This window comes from Megalopta genalis, chromosome 4, assembly GCF_051020955.1.
Source record: "Megalopta genalis isolate 19385.01 chromosome 4, iyMegGena1_principal, whole genome shotgun sequence".
Taxonomy (NCBI): Eukaryota; Metazoa; Arthropoda; class Insecta; order Hymenoptera; family Halictidae; genus Megalopta; species Megalopta genalis.
This window is the reverse complement of record NC_135016.1, coordinates 7,809,090-7,830,471: the sequence shown is the minus strand read 5'-3', so window position 1 is coordinate 7,830,471 and position 21,382 is coordinate 7,809,090. Positions and strand designations below refer to the sequence as shown.

The window sequence follows — 21,382 nt, the reverse complement described above, 5'->3', positions numbered from 1 at the left end:
CAGGAATATCACCTTACGCGCGCATCCTCGTGATTCAGCCGACTCTCGAAACACGTTGTAATCAAAGGATTACCACGGGTACCGAGCCGCGGCCCCTAAGTCAGCCTCTGTTCAACGCGACCACCCGGCCACATCACCACGGCCGAGCTATAATCATCGTCGCACACGCGTCCTCCGATCCACGCCCGCCGACCCTGCGTCCTCAGAAACCTTAACCCTTTCGTTAAGCGACCGATTTTCGAACGACTTGCCGCTGGATTCGATCCCGCTGACGCTGCCTTGTCATTGCCGACACCCTACTCGTCCACGCACCTCGAACAACGGAGATACGATTAGGCTCGAGCTCGCACAAGTTACGGAGTCGCGTTCAACGATACGCCGAATCGGTCGAATGTTCTGCCTGCGACCTTTTTTTAGGACCGATGATCGATGGATATCTGTGACTTTATATAGCATATATTGTTATTATTATTAGTATATATACTAAAAATGAATAAATAATAGAATACGTTTAATAATAAAAATGCTATAGAGCATGTCTAATTACTACCTTATTGAAGTCTTTATTAACTTTGCTTATTTTTAATTAATACATTTGTACTTTCTTCTTGTGTTTTGATATTAAATCTTTAAGGTAATTTATGGTATTTGTAACAAATTTGATCTATCATGGTCTTTATAAAATTTATTGTATAAATATAGTGCAGGTGCAAGTAATATCATTCGAGCGATATTCGTGTATTAGAAGGCCATACAAATAATATAAACAATGGACACTTCTACTACTATAGCGCTTTAGTTCGGTCGGCACTGGAAGGGTTATTTATTATATACTTTCGTATAGTGGCTTCGAAAGTATTATATTACAACGTTGCATGTTTATTCCCTGTGCAATAAAGTCTCCCAAATTGATGCTCAGATTGTACACAAAAATGGACAATTTGGGAAGAGGAGATACGATTTTATAGTTCTAGATGGTCGGTAGCTATAAAATAAAATTACTAAAAAATAAAACTAATATAAAAACAAATAGCTATAACTGTATCTCCTCTTCCCAAATTATTCATTTTTATGTACAATTTGAGCGTCAACTATGGAGAATTTACTGTACATCTGGACTCGCTTTATTCCTAAATTTTGATAACAGAAGAATCGAATCTGTGCTCAGAAACATAACATTGTCATTTTACCATCCAGTTTCTAACAATTAATTTCAACTTTCCGTAGTTATAAAGAAACGTGCCTGCAAGAAACGCCTTAAAAAACGCATAAACAAAACCGAATAAATGAAACTATAAACGAGTTTCATCACACTCACGCTGCCTATATATATTTCGAACGCGTTTCAAATGACTAACATTCGCGTTTAGCAGATTGCACGTGAAATCTTCGCAGCGAGTCTGACTCGTCATTGCACGCGAAGGGGCTAATAAGATTGGAGTGCAACGATTCTCATAACGAGGTTCAACAAGAAATCAGTTTCTCCCTGGTGGACCACCCCGATGTTGTATGCAACACACGAACCACCCAGGCGAAGTTGCAGCCCCTATTGCACAGGTAATTTAAGTAAGAGATAAGGGTAGGTGGTCGAGTCACCTGGCCGAGGATTTTCCCTCGGTCGACGGTCCGGGTTAGGTGCGTTCGTCGAACCGTTCCGCAAAGTTCCCGAATCCCGGACAAACTCCGTTGGCCCGTGTAAATTATGCCAGCAGGGCGGAGGAGCGTAAAATAAATCGGTGGTTATCGTTGAGATATTATTACGCGGAGGTCCGGCGAATTTCACGCGGCCAGGAACTAATTATATCGTGATAACGAGGCTAATTTGGAGCCGCGCGGGACCGTTTCGCACTTGTGCGCTTATAAAGAGAATAGGATTATAAATAGAAGTAGAGGAGGCGAGCGTGGCGACGCTGAGGAGGGCGCGAGAGGGGGGACGAGCGGCTGAAGAGTTTCTGCCTCATCCTCTCTCTCTATTTCTCCCTCTCTCCATTTCTCTCTGTTCCTATTTCTCTTTCTCTATTTCTATTTCTCTCTCTCTTTATTTCTCTCTCTTCCTATTTCTCTCTCTCTATTTCTATTTCTCTCTCTCTCTCTCTCTCTATTTCTCTCTCTCTCTCTATTCTCTCTTTCTTCCTCTTTCTTTCTCTGTATATATATTTCTATCTCTCTCTATTTCTCTCCCTCTATTTCTATTTCTCCCTCTCTATTTCTCTCTTTCTCCCTCTTTCTTTCTCTGTATATATATATTTCTCTCTCTCTCTATTTCTCTCCCTCTATTTCTATTTCTCCCTATTTCTCCCTCTCTATTTCTCTCTCTCTCTCTTTCCCTCACTCTCCATTTCTCTTGTTCTCTCTCTTTATATATATAAATATATATTCCTCTCTCTTTCCCTCTGTCCCCCACCTTTCCGTCTTTCTCCATTATTATACCGCCGAGCCGCAAATTGTAGTCGCTTTCTCTCGAATCCAAGTGCCACCCACCATTACGCGATTAACACACGGCCAGGCACACGTGATATTATCTGCACGAGGGGCTGCGAATAGAAATCGCCAAGACGAGCGTCGCACCGTCGCAGAGACATAATGCACGGCGTGTCCAGCCTCTCGTTTTTCATAGCGATCTTATCCGCGATCTTAGCCAGCTGAATCGGTCCGCGGGCCCTTCTTTCGTAGATTTTCTCGGGAACGATTGCGATCGTCGCCGTTCCGGCCGATTTCGAGCGTCGAGGATTGATGATCGCGCCGTGACAAACGTCGTCCGATAAATTCGTAGACGGGAATAGCTGTTCGGTGAAAAGTTATTGGGGGGAACGGGGGGGGGGGGGGGTGGAAAACGAACGTTAACGTAACGCGTCGCTGCAACAGAATAAATTATCGCGGCGGAATATGTCGGTGGTTAATCGATCGCTCGGACGAATTAGTTTCACCGACGCGAATATTTAATCGCGGCACGTTGATAATTGCCCGGTTCGGGCTCTTTGTCCTTGTCTAATCATTCCGAAAGATCGCATTGCCGGGGCTCGATAATTATTTACCGTCTGTTCCGTCGGTGCCGGTCAGATAGTTATTTATACAGTCCTGTCGGTCGGTCAATTATGCAGCCAATTATTTTCCGGGACGCGGCCGACTTAATTACAGAATTCACGTGGCGGCGAATTTTTAGGTCGGCCGGTCGCGTAACAAACTTGGACGAAATTAATTGAATTTAATTTTGACGCCGGCCAACATTCGGGATCGCGTCGCGTGACCGTGTTATTAGCGGACGGTTTGATTGAATTTTTATCCCGGTTTACCGTATCTGCGCCTCCGTTCGTTAACGAGGAAAAGCGAAGAATTCCAACGGATTCCCGCGGACCAGCCCGAGAAAAATTCGACGGGACGAGGCGTCCGGCGTGCAGACGGATCCACACCTTCGGCTTTCTTTCTTCCTCTCTTTTTTCAGTTTTTTCCACCGTCTGTATAGTTTCGAAGGATTTTTGTTCGCGCGCGCGCGCGGTCCCGGCGATTCCGTTTCAATCGAATCCCCGTTTACGGCAAGTTCTTCCGTTCCGAGAATGAAAATTTCAATAGCCCCGTAATGAGTTCCGACCCCGCCGATAATTAATTCTGCAAACTTATATTCGCCGAGCGAGTTAATTTCCAACCACGCAAATTAGGATTTTAATCGAATCCCGGCCATCCTATCAGCCAGCACGGTCCGGCTCGCAAAAATGAAGACTCGATTCGATAACGAGGCCACGGTTCACCGTCGGTCACTTTTACTCTCGACACTTTCGCTATTATCTATCTGTGATAAAGCGTGGATCAACTTTACATGGAAATTCTCAATTAACTGCGATCTCGTGTCGAATAACTTTTGTAGTATTCACTGTTACTTTTTTCTTTCTTCTTTTTTTATTAAGCTTATGAAACCTCTTTCGAGGCTTATTACAGTTGTTGTACCTTCGACAGACGTTTTTTTACATACCATTGCACGGTCTTGGTTGCTACCGAGGCATAGCAATAAGCTAATAACAATGATAGTGATACACTGTTGTCTATTTAAGATCATCGAATTAGAATTCATTCCAATAAGATTTTATTCGAGTTAGATTTTATTCGGATTAGATTTTATTCGAATTATATTTTATTCGAATTATATTTTATTCGAATTATATTTTTCGAATTAGATTTTATTCGAATTAGATTTTATTCGAATTATATCTTATTCGAATTAGATTTTATTCGAATAAGAATTTATTCGTACAGGAATCCACACGGAAAATAATCGATTAGAATAAAAATGATAGAATCTAAAATGTTTTTTCATAGTTTATCGATTCATTTCTTCCATATTACTTTTTCGAAGTATTCGAATAAAGGATTTCTCGAATAAAAAATTGTTCCAATAAAGAATACGCTATTAATACTCAAACCAGTTCCAAGTTTCAAATGCACCACGTTCTCGGTTTCCACAAAATTCCGGAACGCTGTTCGATTTTCCAACGCGCGGAAGTCGCTGCAAGAAGTCGCTGCAAGAAGTCGTCATGCTGTTTCTTCTTCGATATTGCGTGGCAAGCAGCGCCCGCTGGTAATCTCTAATCCTCGTTAACGTCCCGGTAGCCTAACTTCTCTGGCCTACCTCTCTCTGTTTTTCCGCGAAAGTTATGGACTCCCGAACCACTTCCGGCCAACTGGCTTTCGATATTGCCTCGCGAATTTCCACGCTCCGGGCTGGCTGGCGTGAACAGAGAGTGCAACGATTCAGTGTTAATTTATCGAAGCGTTTTCACGGCGAGCTGGTTCTCGATCCTCTCAAAAGAACGATCCTTTTCAAAACATCGATTTCTCGGGGGAAAAAAATGGGAAGGTTCTTTGACTGCTGGATCCAATTAGGGAATGAGAAGCGCTTGAGGTGTTCCAATTACGCGGACGCTCGAAGCGCAAAAAGTTTTCGACAAAAATCGAAATGCTCTTGTTAATGTACAAATGTGGATTTGTATTTGCGAAATATAAAAAACAATGATTCAATTTTCGTCGTATTATTCTCTGGTTCGGCGTTGTTGGATTTATTTATGTTGATTTGCGAATTATCAAAAATTGTCGATTCGATTGAATTTCCTTTTTCAAACTGGTCAGGAAGATTTTCATTGGTCGTTTCAAAGGTACCACTCAATGCAGCAGAAAAAATGCAGAAAAAGCGATATATCTGTGAAATACAACTTCTTTTTCATACAAGACCATGAATGAATTTTTTAATGAATTTTTCAAGGAAAAAGAAATTTCTGAAATGTCTTTCTTTCAAAATCTCTTAGAAAAGTAAATTTACACGTCTCTGTTCGAAGCCTCCATCTTTAAAATACAGCGAGGTCAACAAATGAGTGGGTTAAAATTATAGTGTCGTAAACTCACATTTTCGAAAACGTTGACTAATGCTTAAAAATGTAATCTGTACGCGCCAAAATATTAGAAAGACAGAAATAAATTACAAAGTTACTATAAACCAACTTAACTCTAAATTATCTTAACAATGAATTTGGTCAGTAAACACTACACACGATAGTAAACAATAACACCCCTTTTTCACGCAATAAGAAAAATATAAATTACGCCATTATAATTCTCAAAAGACTCAAAAGACATTGCATATTGGATAGTATAATAATTATGTTGCGAGGTGTATTTAATTGCAATCTTCCCTTCGAACGACGACGCCACCAAACAAATAGATTAAAATCGAACAATCATTCTCCGACTTTTGTCCACCGTAGTCGCGCCGTGCGACGTTCTAAGCAGCCACAGACCGTTGATCGCATAATCACGAGCATCGGATATTAAAAAGCCAGGGAACCGCGCGTAATGCAGTGCCGGACCTCGGGTATTCTTTACAGGAGGTCGCGGTTCAGCCGGCTCGAAAGCTCCGCCGATAAATACACGTTATCGATATTACTTTCCGCGCGGTGTCCACGATAGCGGACCGATTCACAGTTCCCTGCTTCTCCGTTCGCTCTTTATTTCTCTTTTCCTTTCCGCTTTCTCATTGTCGTCGGCCGGCAAGGAATTTGTGTCCCACGGCTCGTTGGGGGTGGCACCGTTTCTATTCATCCCGAGAAATAAAGGCGTGCCCGATCGCGAGCCCCCGATAACCATGAATATTTTATCTGCATAATATCGCGCGCGGATTCCCCGCAACCCCGCAACGCGTTCACACGTACACCGTCTCGTACACGTGTCCGGTCGGCTCCTCGTCCTCCACCCTCGAAGCCGCCTGCTCCTTCCTCCGAGACCGGGCAACCCACCCCCGCAGAGATCGCACAACGTCGCTCTTGAGCCGAGAGGAACAGCCCTGTCAACGGTCCCGATCGCACGCGAGGAATGCAAACGCGCAGCAATCGCACCGTTGCACATATTTAGCTCATGGTGCCCCATGGGGCGCGCCCGATTGTCCCGGGGCAGGCTTTGTTCGGCCGACACCCGCTGCACTGGGGACATTTTTTCGCCGGGGACATATTAACGCTATTTTTAGTGATTATCTCTGTGTGCTTGTTATTGTTGAATTAATTGTGCGATTGTTGTGCTAGCAATTATAAGCTCGAACGAGGAAAAGAGTTAGAAGAAAGTTAGATAGAAGAGTTTCATAAATTGTAGTTGGTTCTTGTTCGAATCGGTGGAGTTGCGAGACGTGTTTTAGTTGAACAAATTTATCTGAAAATATAGTGGACTATATTTAGTATATAGACTATATAGTGGACTATGGACTGGTAACAGTCACATATCGCAGAACAATATTGATTAAAAACGTAACCCAGTCAAAATCGAGTAATTTCTATACTATTTTATTTTACCTATCTCGTAACGTTTTTCATTAAATGAAAAAACTACGTTGCTTAGCAGACCATTTGGTAACAAAAAGAAAGATGATAAGCAATTTTAGTCTAGATTCTTGAATTTCGCGGATCATTTAAGGGGTTCAATTTGGAAAATGGTTTTCAATTTTCGAAGGCGACTCTTGGCCTTTTCGGTCAAAACAGTTTTAACATCCGAAAGACGTTTCTGTACAGCGCGAGGCGTCCCGAAGCCCCTCTTCGCAGTTCGCCCGTTTCCCAATTTCCGATCGAAAGTTTCATCCAGCCGGAGTAGAATGTGCCACTGGGTCAGACGCGACCAGTTTTCGAGGTTCTTCGATCACGGGAGCGTGACTTTCGCACGCGGATTGCGTGTCGGACGCCGCGTCCTGTTTCTCAGGTTTTATTTCCGCCGGCCGGTGGACAGCGACGCGTTCCCCTCCATGCGAATCTTCCATCGTAAAAATCTGACAGCACCGAGCTCCACGGTGTTATTCTGGCGCCGGAAAAGCGCCGCGAGTATTCGCAGGGACCACTCGCGCACCGTTGTATGTATTTCGGATCATTTCGCGAGGCTCGCTACTGCTGGCGCGTGGGCGTTCTATAAACGGCCTCTATATCAATTCGCGGCTCGATTTAACCACCCCCGCAAACCCCTTTCTCAAACATCCGCCGCGCAACAATTACCAGCGAGCATATTTCCTCCATTGCCGTTTCTCCGCGGCGACGAGGAACCCGGCGGACTTTTAAAAAGGTAGCCCGGACGACGTTTCGCGGGCTCTGAAGGCAAGCAGACGCGCCGCGCAATTATATTCAACAAACGTGACAGAGGGTTTAACAACGCTGACATGATTACATAACCCGCGTTATGTCCCGACCGCGTTCATTTGTCAAGTTATTTCCGCGCGCGCCCCTAACGAAGCGGCCGTTCTTCCTGATTATTCGGGCTCCTTTATCGACGCCCTTTTCGTCTTCCCACCGACGATAGTAATTCCCAACAGTGAACTGCGGTAATTACATCAGTCTCTGCTTTTGTGTTACGTTACTTTCGACTGGATTAGCATGCATTGTGATCCGGGCCCTTCAATTTCGACGCGACAGTCGGCTGATCGTGACCCGCAGATTCTACTCGCGGAATGTATACTGCTAACGAATTTAGCGAATATTCGATACCTATCTTGCTTAAACAAAAGGATCTCGTATCAGATGATCATAAGGATATAGTAAGATCCGAGTTCTTTTTAGTAGGCTGGAATTTTGAAAGAGAGGTGAAAAAGTAGAAATTCTAAATATATAAGTATTGTATATTTTTGAAATCATATGGTATAGTAAGAGTAGATCTGAGCTCGTTAAAAGTGACATTATCTGAAATATTATTTCGGAGAACGTGTTATTTTATTTTAGAATTGTTTGAAATAATTATCTCTGATAGTTGTGAAATTCTTCGTGGAAATTACGTGGTGATTTAGTTATCGGTTCTGGGTCAGGTGGTTATTTCTGACATTTTCATTGACATTTCTGCAAGACAAAAGAACCGACGTATGTTAAATAATTATCCGGCAATAAGAAACATTTCAAATAACAGTATTGAAAATAACGATTTGCAATGAATTACTTCAAATCGTTATTTATTTATTTTTTCATTCCAAATAAAATTTGCAGTGAGGTTTGCAGTGAGAGTGGATTGCTGAATTTCGTTTCTTCGAGCAATTTTCTCCAATCCAAAGGGTCTTATTCAAGTAGATTCATCAATAGACATTATGCATTTTAACACTTTTCATATCATCAAAGTTTAGATTGAAAAGATCATTAAAAATGAAGCCGTTGCACGAGTCACAAAACCCAATTCCACATGCACAAAATGCACTTTGTCGTATGAAATGGAAACACTATAAGTCAAAAAGGTTGCTTTAAATGTACAGTTAAAATAGCTTCGAGTGTAAAGGGTGAATAAAAACGAGTTTCACAAATTTGAAACAGTGGGCAAATTAAAATAATTGAAGTGTATCGATGTACACTTTTTAAACTCTGTAAAATCGTTAAAGAAAAGATCAAATGTACATCTGTCACCTGTCTCTTCCACTCGCCGCAACAAATGTTTCCTTCACACGAAGACCCGCAGTCGAGACATCATTTCAAAAATAAGATTTTGAGAAAAAGGGGAAGCGGAGGTAAAAATTTCAACCAGAAGCATCGGATATTTTGGAAAGCGCATGGCACAGCGATCGACGGACCTCCGGTTCCCGATGAATTCCGTTTCTCCGATTTGAAAAGTCCAAAGGGCTGGCTCGGCTTCCCGCGGAGTTTGGCCATGAAAAATGGGCACGGGAGGGGCGCGTGTAGGCCGTTCCGTTCATCGAAGAGCGGAGATCGCTTTCACGAGCAACACCGCCGCGCTTAATGCCCAATAAACGAGCGAGGATGATCGGCGTACGGCTTCGAGCTGACACACAACCGAGCCTCGACACTCCCACACAGACACGTTCCTGTGGGATCCCCGTCGCTTCGCGCCACGAGTGGTTTCGTCCCGCGTTGGATGTTGGTACACGCACCAGCTAGCGTGGCACACGCACACTCGCGTTCGCAATCCGGCCTGCACGCACGCACGCACGCTGCTTTGTCACGCGTGCGGTCGGCTGTCTGCGTGCTCGTCTCTCGTCTCTCACCTAAGTTTATTGTTAGAGGGGCCGCTGGCCGCGGACGTGCCGCCAGGATTTAGTGCGTCTTGCACGCCCATGCCGGTACCACGCGCGCCGCGACGCGACGCCTCCATTGATCGAACGCCGATCGATCGATCGATCTATCGCGCGCCGCCAGTGAACGATCTTTTCCGAGGCCGCCGACTCGGATCGCCGGTGGATCGAATCGGAGTGATGAGTTCCGTTTATTCGAATCGAGTGACCCAAAGTGCGAATCCGATGGCGCGAAGGTAGACAAGCGAAGTCGAACGTGACGCGGGTCCCGATCGGCTACGGGTCTCCGATCCCGTTTCCTTTGATTTTGCGACCCCGCCCTCCTCGCAGCCCTCCACGACCCAGTAGGTCGATTTCTATATCGCGACAGCGGAACGGTTTAATTCCATTTCTCTCCTCCTATTCTTTCTCTTTCTCTTTCTCTTTCTCTTTCTCTTTCTCTTTCTCTTTCTCTTTCTCTTTCTCTTTCTCTTTCTCTCTCTCTCTCTCTCTCTCTCTCTCTCTCTCTTTCTCTTGCTCTCGCAGCCTCTCGATGGCGAAAAAACTGGGCAAAAAAGTAAAAAGGGTCGCGATATCCGTCGGATATCGCGCGAAAGGGACTTCCGTTCTGTCGGATGACGCGGGGCTCAGCTTTCCACGGGACACCGAGGCCAGAATGAAAAAAACGTGAAATTTGGATTTCGAGGACAGCGGAGTGCTACGAACACGGAAAACCAATTGCAGGAGTGCACCGGCGCTCGAGTGGGTGGGGATCGTAGCCGGAATAGAGGAATGACGAACTGATTCAAGCCGTGGCGAGGGTGGAGACGGGCTAAACGACGGGCACGGGTCCGGCACAGGGACGAGGGGCTGAAGCAGCACGGGTGCAACAGTCGTTCTTTGAGCAGACACGCGTTTACCTCGAAATAAAAAATTGCAAGCCGCCGGTAAAAGTGAAATTCTCGTGCTCGAACCCGCCGCCTCCGCCGCCGCCCGCCCCCTCCCTCGTTCACTTTTATCCGCCGGCTTCGACGATACGCGTAATTCCGTGAGCGTATCGCGCGTAATTCGATCCGAAAATACGCGCGATCAATGATTCCGTTCGCGTCGCGATTCGATTGTCCCACGAAAAATTCAGACCCGATGACTTTTTAATCAGCCGCTTAATGAATCCGCCCACTCTCCGGAAAATCCTGTTTTTTTCTGCTTTTTTTTTTAAACTGGGCCAACGAGGAATAACACGGGAAGGGAGCTTTTATCCGAACCCCGGGATTTAGCGATGGCGTCGAGCGGAGCTCGATCTCGCTGTTAAACGCGAACCGAGGCAGGCTGTTTATGCATAAAAATGGTATTTCGATCAGCCGGACGTCGAAGCAGTACATATTTTGCAGCGGACATCGATTAAACCGTTGACCGGTTGCGTCAGTCGCGTTTGGGTGACGCTAATTTTTTCACTAGCCTTTCAAATTCATTTTCATCGTGACACGTTGAACGTACCTGAAGTTACTCGGATCGTATCCTTAATTAAAAAAGGGAATTAATGTTCGTACTTACCAGGTTATTGCTAGAAATCTTCGTCGCAAGTCAGACTCGTCAAATTACTTTAATGAGATAAAATAGAGACTCTCTTTGTCTGAGGGTTTATTTTTGTAATGTCCTGATATCAAAATGTTCTATTATTCAACAATTTCATTCGAGTTTTTTATTAGGCGATAATCTACATGATTAATACAGTGCTTAGATAATAGAACGTTTGGATACCAGGATATTGTAAAAATAAATATTCTGATAAGGGAGCGTCTACTGTAATTAAATAATTTTGATATTGTGGGAAATTTTGGAGAAAATATTCGCACCTAAATGTTAACACTAGCTTTTGCGGAACCCGTCAAAATGACGGAATTTTTTAATTCACGAATATTCACATCGTAAGGATACATTTATGAGTTATTTATTCAATTTATATGTTACTTGCGGCAAATGTTACAATAACACTTGTCAAAGATCAGAATAAATGTCTTATCGTTACTTTTATAAACTGATATAAAATAGCTGCTTTTTATGCTCCGCAAATCTAGTGTTAATATCGACCGTCGCACAGGTGGGACCCGAGTCCCAGCCGATTGATCAAGAAAAATTGGCTTTTCATTCGACAGTAATACTCTATTCAACAAGTTTCCGCGGTATCAAAGGAGGCACCCCTCCCACCCACGCGGCATCATTTTTCCCGGGTGGTTTAAAGTACACGCCGCGCCTAGGGGTGAGAACCCTCTGATTTTTGGGGCCGCGGGTCGCGTTTACCAGCGTTTTAACGCCGGCCCCGTCTCCTTCCGCTCGCTAATACATCCTTAAACGTGGCCGCGTGGCTATCCTCTTGCTTTCTTTCATCTCCGGGGCCCTAATTAACTTTGGTAATTATGTGTGCGCTCTGACAGAGAGGAGCTTTGCTCTTCCTCTCTCTCGCTCCTCTCTCTCTCTCTCTCTCTCTCTCTCTCTCTCTGTTGCTTTCTACCGAATGTTTAAAGAGGAAAGTGCGGGACTGGGACGCACGTGCTCGGAGCCGGCACCGTGTCAACCATAATCCGCCTATAAATAGGCGGCCGGATCCCGCGAGATTTGACAGCTCGTGACGAGCCGTTGCTCGAACGGATGCCGTTTCGCGAGAAACGCAGCCCGGTTCCTCGAGCCGCTTTTTCAACCTTGCTTCCATGGAACGTCGTTTATTTCCATCGGCTCGTTTCAGCGCGAACCAGGCGCGGGCGCGGGCGTGGGCGTGTGTCGCCGCGCGAGCTTTCGGCTCGTTTAATTGCGAGTTTTCAATGTAGCGAGATGTTATTTAAAACCGCTCCACTTTGCGCGAGGTACGCGCCGCGAGAGCGGATCCGTGTCTTTCAGCCATGGGAGTTTTCGAATTGCGGCTCCCATCGCAGCGATACTTCGACGCTTTTATGGAAAACGAGATTTTCCCGTCGTTCTCGCCTGTCGCCTTTCAACCTTTGTTTTTATCGTCCGGCGCGGCGGAATCGACTGTTGCGATTCATCGAGTGCCAGAAAAATGTGCCGACATTTAGCGTAAATATTTGTTGCACGATCGGTAATTAGTGGCTTTTTGCAGAAAAATATCAATTTACGGAGAGAGTGGCGGGGTAAAAATGTGCACATACGTCGCGTATCTCGTGGGAATGAAGATCGTGCTATCATTTTCTATCGGTGTGATTTGGGTGATTGTAATTAGAAGGTGAATGTAATTAACGTTATGTAATTACGTAATGGGAATTGACGAGCTATGGAGAAGAATAGAGTGGGAATGATATGGCATCGAAATAGAAATAATACGAGATTCGATTAGGCTACAAATATTTAATGTTTAAGAAAAAAGTAAGAGAAGATGGACAAAATATTAATTAAAACTATAACGTAATGTAAAACAATAATAAACTGTAGCTCGATAACAATGTTAATGTGCAAAACCGTGAACGTTGCATTAAGTCCTTATCTCTGTAAAATATTCCGTATATTACAAACGTAAATGACAATAACCGTATTCGTATTATTAAAAAACGAACGAACGTTCTATTTAGCTTTATTATTATTTAACTTTATTATTATTAGCTTAATTCTTATTTTGCATAAAAATTCGCGAAACAGTAATTACGGTCACCCAATTCCATCAATTCCAATAATTAAGGAATTAATAGCATGATAATCATTTCCATGAGACACGCGGCGTGTGTATAAAGGTACGCTCGTCGCTGTATCACGATTCCGATGCACGTTGCTTTTTTATCGTCCGCGTTGCTAAGGTCCCTAAGTGGCCCGTGTACTTTCGGTTTTTAGCGCGGCGTCAGCTCGCCGCGTAAAACGTGGATGCGTGGCCCGATCCTTTATCATCTTTCCCTCGGTTTTATTACGCGCCGATAACGCGCTCCTTAAAATGGAAGATCGTGTCGTGGCCAATGACAACCGCGGATGCTCGTCGTTCGAACGAATCGTAACGCTGTGTTGCAGACATCGCGATATCGATCGGAATCGCTTTCGAACACTTCGAGATCAAAATCCGGCGGGCAAAGCACCGGGAATTCGAACTGCTGCGAAACTTTCTCGTCGTTGCGATAGCTCGCGCGAGGTAGCTGTATCTGCAGCTTGTCTAACAATTGCAGTAATGTCTCTAATTGACGCACAGATTGTCCACGAAAATGGACAATTTAGGAAGAGGAGATACGATCATTCGATCCCTGCGGTTCATTGTTACGAATTGTCAACAACTATAAAAAACGAGCCGCAAGGCTCGAACAATTATATCTCCTCTTCCCAAATCGTTCATTTTCGTGGACAATCTCAGCGACAATTAGAGAGTCATTACTGTACAGAGAATTGAACGCGACACGATTCTCGCGCTGACTTAGCTTAACGCGATGTATTTGTTGTTAAAGAATTACACTTTTTTATCGGTTCGTGGACTGTAATCAAAGCTGGAATTAAACACAAGATTTCGGTTGCGCGCTGTTAGGCTCCTTTGAAACATTCCCTATAGGGAACGAACTTATTCAATTTTGTACATAGTAAAAATTGAAATGGTATAGTAAAATTGAAATTCGTGTGTAGTAAAGAGTAAATCGTGTATACTGAACTTAATTATATAATCATTTTTTTACTCATTATATTGTTGTTACGATACAATTATCTAGTTATAGTTCTAATTGTTCTAATTGCAGTTCTAATGCATGCATACATTACGGACAAAAGTTAAGGGACTTAAAATTTTAATACCAATATTATTAATTAATTAGATTGTGTCCAGAAATGCCGACATATTCGACATTTCAATTCTGGCCGCTAAAGTTCGTTCTCCGGATGGCCGTGTGCAGCGGTCGAAAGGCGAGAGGTCGCGAGCGAGGAACCGTAGGTGTCGTTGGCAAAGCAACGGATTAAAATTTAGCGATACCAAGTTCACCCTCGCAGCATTAGTCTCCCGTTCGAATTTTTTCGCCGGCAGCCAGGCGCCGCGGCGCGGCGTGTAAGCGTTTGAATTTTAATTCGCCGGCTGCTGAAAATTTCGTTAGTCCCAGCGTGGTCGTAGCTCGCGCGTCATACACTGCCGTGAGAACACACGAGCCGCGCGCGAGTCTCGCACACGGGAACCCGGATACACCCAGAGCCACCCGTGGATTTACGTATTTCTCAGCTTTATGCCCCACCGGCGCACCTGTGCGGCGCGTAAATCCATCCCACACTCTCGTCTTCGGATATCGTCAACCGCGCGTACGTTCGAAATGCAACCCTAAAATTCCGACGAAGATGCCCAGGCCGTTTTTCTTCCGAACAATGTCGAATCTTCGTGCTGGCGAAGATTCGGAAAGCAGCAGATTCGATGCACGGTTCTACGCCGAGAAGATTCTACGCCCTTCGAGTATATCTTTCCTCTTCGAGAATCCGTGCTTTTCGAAAAATCTTCTCATTTAGAGTACCATCCCGACTCGCGAATCTTCACGTTTTAAGGAACTTCTCGTCTCGAAAATCTTGCCATTTTCAGGATCCTCCCGTTCCGAGAATCTTCCCATTTTGAGAAACTTCTGTTCGCATGAATCTTCGCCCTACTTTCGTTCAGCAGATTCTATTTGTTCGTGTGTCCCGCGAATAATTGCTTTCGTACGCCCATGAATATTCCCTTCTACTTCAAATAGCACGTTTGTGGTTTTCCAGAGCGCGCTCGGGATACACTGGCTTACCCGGAACATTCTCCTGACATCGCATCTCTGAATTCCGCCTTTGTATCGGTTCAGATAACGTGCATCATTCAAGGGAAGTTGTTTTCCAAGGAGAACAGACGTAGAATATATCGATGCTTTGAACACGCCGCAACGGGGCGCAATTTTCCACGAAAATACGAAATAGAATAAACTTTTCACCGAGAGGCATCAGCGATTCGCGCAACATTCTGAAAAGACATAATTCGACTGGGGCAATTTACCACGTATCAGCAAGTCTTAACAAGCCTTTCAATCCGTTGCACTCGGCTGTTCCCCTCTGGGTTAATAACAAAGCTGGTGGTTCCATGAATCATGCATAAGTACAGTCTCGTGTCAAACTTTATTTTCTACTGGAATTACCAAGCGAGCCGAAACGACCGGTATCTGATTTGTCTTTTACAGTTATTGGAATTGCAACAATGTTTCCACGAGATGTTTTTAAATAGGTTGCTTTACTCAAGCGTATATCATAATTGAAATCGTACGAAGTTTAAATAAATCTTGTCAATGTTGTAAAACAATCAGAATTTTAGATCAGTCGATTTTAGGGCTCGGTAGTTCTAATTTGAGATGGAATAATTATTGTACGGCGGATTTTTATGCAAAATGAAAACTCTGTATAAATAGCAGCAATCGTAGGAAAGAAAGGGTCGAATAAAAATGTAATTCTTTTTCCAACGGTTTCAACATAACAGCAACGAGATTTTTGAATACATTTCATGTCTTCGCGGTATGCATTTCATCTAACCACTGCTGCAATAAATGCGCGCGCAAAGTCAACCGAATAGTAATTATTTCCAACGAATATTATTTTATGTCTGATTTAAATTGTCCCTCGCGAATAAATATGTCCGAGTAAATTAGTTGCAGCCTGCAGGAACAATTCACGATGATAAAATGAAGTTCTGATCGAAGGGCAGCGGTTCGCATAACATTCTAAAAAAAAAATTATTCGACTAACTTACGACGCGGCTACTTATCGTCTCGCCCTAACAAGCCCTTTAATTAATAACAGCTCGTACGAATAATTCACAAAGGGACTGCTGGCGTCGGCAATGCCATTGTTCTAGCCACCCTTCTCGCCATCCGAGACGACCTTCTGAAAAATTGATCCGCCGGCTGGCAGCTTGACAGTCGCCGGGCGCAGAGCGTAATTTTTCAGATGACGCCCTGAAAGAAATATAAAGACAAACGTAAACCGGCCGTGGAGCGGGCGGGGCTCGATAGTAAATCGAATTTGCGCGCGAGTTTAGCCTCTCGTTCCGACGTTAACCCGGCCAGGATTGTTCATTTATTCAGTCGGAACGATCGTGAACGGTTACCGGTTACCGGTGTGAGCGGCGGACGCCTCTATTTACAGAAAATTGCGCGAAAAATTGCGCCGGCAGCGACAACAACCGTCCCCGCGGAACTTTAAATCTTCGCCGGCGATTTTCGTTCGCCGGTTACTCGTAAAAACGGCCGGCCGGCTTTTTCGGAAAATACCGCGAGCTACAAATTCGCAAATCCGCGGCCCGCCCTTCCGGCGACCGGCCGCATTATGAGCGAGTACAATGATCGAGCGTGTCGAAGGTCACGCGCCATTTCCGGCCGGGAAAACAAAATTGCGCTCGAAAACAGTTATTTGCGAATCGTTCCCGGGAACAGTTTGCCCATTTGCGAGCTTCCGAACACACTCGCGAGTTTTTCTCGAAAAATCGACGGCTCCCTTTTACCAAGCAATTCCCGCCCATTTTTCGTCCCTCCTCGTAGGGCAGCGGACCAGTTACTACGCGAGGTAGCCAAAATTTCTGTGCCTCCGGCACAGTTTACTTAATATTTATCAGATAAGGCATATCAGATTTTTTTAAATTTAGATTCGATTAATTATTTTCTGTTAGAATTAATCGTGTAAAAAACACAGAAGTTCTTGAAATACTCGGAAGATTATTTCAATTGTTTGATACTGAATTCGCGATATTTTTTGAAAATCTTTGTGAGAAAGCTTTTGGAAATACCGAACGAATGCGAATCAGTATTAACGGTTAAATAAATCGTAGTACGCAAGATGTAACAATGTTAAATGCCAACACGTATTAGAATTACGGAGAAACAAAACAGTGATTATTAATATACTTGATTATACGGCGATTATTAGACTGCGGATCTTTATAAAAAATACAAAATTTCTGCATCGATTGTAAGAAACAGGTGCCAGATATACATTCAATTGTTCCTTTAATAATTTTAACGAGATGAAAACAGTATTTCGACACTCTTCGATTATTTTAATTCGTTCACTATTTTATATTATTCCCACTCGTTTTCACCATAAATGTACAAAATCCGCGGTCTACCAATTACATACGTGGTAACTTCTGTTCCAGAACTTCACGCGCGTACTGTCAGTTTCAGAAATGTCAATTAAATTGCCGAAGTTGTTCTTCGTCGCGAAAACTCCTGAAGTCCGCCAACAGGGCACAGTAATTGGCTGCTCAACCCTAATTCACTTTCATGCCCGCGTCGACCCGCAGAAGGGACGTTTCCCTTAACAAGATAGAATCGAGTCGATACGCGGTTGAAAGAGAAAAACCGGCGGGCAGGGTGGCACCAAAGGGCCCGAATTTAGGGCCCGGTCGCCTCGAAAGTAGCCACGGGTGTCCCCGGCGCTCGTAAATTAATCCATTCGCGCGGCCGTCGTACATTCATTTCGCGTGGCAGGCCAATCGACGCGCAGGAACTCGGATTAAAATGGATCCAACGGGCTGATTAGATCGTCCGGTTAATTAATTCTCGGAGCAAACGGCGCCTTGGCCTGCGGCGGCAAGATGGCGTTCGAAACTCGGGTCCAAAGCGGCGGGAATTATGATTATTCGCCGGGCCGCGTTGAATAAATCAACGGTTCTCCGCCCTGGGAAACGTAAAATATGAGGAAACAAAGTGTACGTTTCATTCGGGCCATTATTTTCACGAACGTCTCCTCCGTTGGAAAACAATGGCCGCGTTCGCCCGCCGGTTATTTCATTTCAACAACACGTGTTTAGATTCAATTAACTGCGCAATATTTGTCGCGGATGGAAGTAAAACAAACGGCGCCGGAATTAATGGGCGTGTTAAATAAATGCTGCGGAATATTAAGGCCGCGGAAGAAGCGAGCGAGGGCGAGCAGAACGCGGAGGGGGGGGGGGGGGGTACATCGCTCGGTTTAATCGATCCATCGCATCGGTTTTGCTCCGGCGTTCGCCCCGCGATCGCAATAAAAAAAGGCTTTGGGGATCAGTCTCTGTACACTTTTTCCCCGGGAAAGCGTTAAACCGTTCCGTTGCCGACGTTCCAAGCACGCCGGGCACCATTGAAATTCCCTACGAACGTCCGAGCCCAACGATCAGCATTTTTCAGGAGGCTCCGCCCGATACCAAGGGAGCTCTATCAGATCGAGATATCGCGATGCAGCGCCGTTACCGCGGGCATAACCGGATCGCGTTATTAACAGATAAAAATGCAGTTAAAAACTATTGCTCCGGGCAGCAGCAGAGCAGCGTCGGTCTCATCCGGAACGGTGCATCGAGCGAAGAAGCTGCCGCCGAGTTCTCCCGCGTCCGTCGTAGCGACCTCAGGTAAATGAGGTCTTATCGCACGGTCCTTTTCCCCGGCGAGGTCTGAAGGGTCTGAAAAAGGTCGCGCCGTGTATCGGGTCCTTTCTTATCCCAGGACTTTCTCCGCTTATCCGCCATCGTTCTCCGCGGACAAACTGCATCGGCCGCGATAAATAAACTCGGGCCGGGTCGGGTCGGACCGGGTCGGGAAGAGCTCCGCCCGAGGTGCGGGAAGCATCGTCTCGCGAAGTGTGCCGGTGTCGCCGATGAGCCAGCGTCGTCGTCCGTGTGTTCGCCAGCGGAATTCTCGTGCTCGCCAGTGGAATTCCAACGGCGCGGAGTTTCACCGCGCTTGATCCGCGGTCACGGAATCCCCCGTTACCGAGTGGAAGCCAGCAGGAACGGCAGGAAGGAAGGAAGGAAGGAAGACAGGAAGGAAGAAGGAAGCTCCACGGAGGAGGCGTTATTAAAGTTTCCCCCTCACCCACCCCCACCCTGCTGATCCGCGCGCGTGTTACGCCCGCGTTTACGTGGCCCGGGGCGAAAACTATGAGGCACGATGAGCGGGCCAAGAATCGGTGGGCCACCGTGCGAGAAAATGCTGGACCTCTGCCAGGAGCACCGTCACGGTTGGACTGTGTTGCTGCTGGTGTATTTGGGCATCTGCGCCTCACTGCCTGTCACGATTTTCTCCGGTTCGTATTATTCGATAGCCATACCTCAGCCCTTTTCTTGCTTCTTCCCACGATCAAGCGCCGCGGCCACGCCTAACCACGGCTTTCGAATTTCTCGCGATATTTACCACCGGCCAGCGTTCGGTCCTACGTGGGAATTTCGGATAATATTGACAGGGCTGTGGAAATGTGGATTTTTGAAATAGTTTATAGACTATAAATATTTTCGTATCTTTTCGTGCAATATAGAATTTGGCGGAGAAACTTGGTTTTGAAATTTTTACTCTCTGAGATAAAATATGAGCGAGAAATATTTATTCGAAAACTTGTCCGAAGAAACATTAAGTATACGATAATAAATCGCAGTAAAATATTGATAACAAACGTTTTATGTAGCGAAAGAATTAGCACCTTCTTTTAACTTCTTTTAATAAAATTGTGTTTCTTTTCAGCTAATGACAGATCCTCATACGTTCTCTAGATTTACAGAACGCCACGTTTCGACGTGTTCCAAATTTTCTTAATTTATTCAATAATCATGTTTCATCGGAGATATACTATGATTAAAATCGCTGGAGATCTCAATAAATATATGCTTATTATTTTTATGAAGAAATATAAAGTAACTACTGTTAATGCTTCGTAAACCTAGTATTAAAAGACTATTATGTATCTTACATAAAAAACGAATAATAACAGTTTTGTCCGGAAATCGCCTGCAGTAAAATTACGCGACAACAAACTGTTACGTTCGGCAAAAGCCGCGAGCGGTTTGAAAAATCAACATTTCGTCGTCAATACTTCGCGATACAGGGCTCTCTCTCTAGATCCAACACTTCGAATTTTTTGCTTTTATCCCATCGATCGAACACTGCGCAGAGTCTCGATTTCGAACGCCCGCGCCCGATAAAAATTGTTTGCCGTGGTTCTGCGCGACCCTCGGTCAATAATGCTCGATGGCGTAACTTTATACGAAAATTGATGCTCGTTCCCGGCGACAGCGACGGTTTCGACCGAATTTTAATGCTTTTTCCCTCGGTGAAATTTCAGATGAGCGACCCAATATGCGATCTCGCCACTGCGGGTCCGTAAAATACGCCAATCGTTTCGTCGGAACCCATGAAATACCGGTGACGGCGAAAAGTGAAACTTCTTTCAATTTCGATGGCACAGTTAGCGTTCCAAGCGAATATTTTCGGGGCGAAACGAGATTTTTATGGGTCGAAGTACGCTCGTGACAGCTTATTTTTGACAAAATCGAAGGCAAATATTCTGACGCTAGCCTCGCTTTCGGTTAATTCATGATAGACGATGACTGACATCTCGAAGTTTCGCGTATATCGGAGAGGATATTCGGTGATACATTTTTAGAAAGTCGTTTATTTATTTATTTGGTACATGAAATAGTTGTAAACCGTAAGTGATATAATACAATATTTATTTACATTTATCAAAATCTTATAAAGTTCTATGCGGTTCCTCTTGTAAAACAGGATAACTTCTTAGAGATAAATAAGGAATATATTAAAAAGTACTCTGTTAATATATCAGGAAAACGTAAATTATAAATAATACAATGAATGAAAAATCACAATATATAGATTCCCTATTATGGACCTGATTGGAAAAGTGTTTCTTTAAATTTCATTACAGACTCAGACAAAAAAGGCTAAAAAATCATAATTTAAAATTGTATCATCATCTCAACCAATTGAAACTTTTGGAAACAATTTTTAACCATTATCTAGTAGATTAAACGTTCTATCATCCAAAAAGAATTTCGATCGCTTGGCCCAATTATAAAAAAGTGGCTCCGTCTTAAAATGTGTACGAATACTTCTTACACCGGCTGTAAATCATTATTCGAACGCCGTGAGTCGAGATGGC

The 21,382-nt window shown here is 44.4% G+C and overlaps 1 protein-coding gene across 3 annotated transcripts in view; it reads left to right on the top strand.

Moving 5' to 3' along the window:
• Window positions 1-9,513: 9,513 nt before the first annotated feature.
• LOC117223709 (zwei Ig domain protein zig-8) overlaps window positions 9,514-21,382 on the top strand; it is a 154,611-nt gene continuing 142,742 nt past the window's right edge. Inside the window, exons 1-2 of one of the 3 annotated variants that reach the window (XM_076521237.1) lie at window positions 9,514-9,753; window positions 18,625-19,516. In XM_076521237.1, coding sequence (XP_076377352.1) covers window positions 19,381-19,516 — 136 coding nt within the window. In that variant the 5' untranslated portion in view covers window positions 9,514-9,753; window positions 18,625-19,380. Of the gene's footprint in view, window positions 9,862-18,614; window positions 19,517-21,382 lie in introns of all 3 variants that reach the window. The other 2 variants (XM_076521235.1, XM_076521236.1) reach the window with 2 other exon arrangements.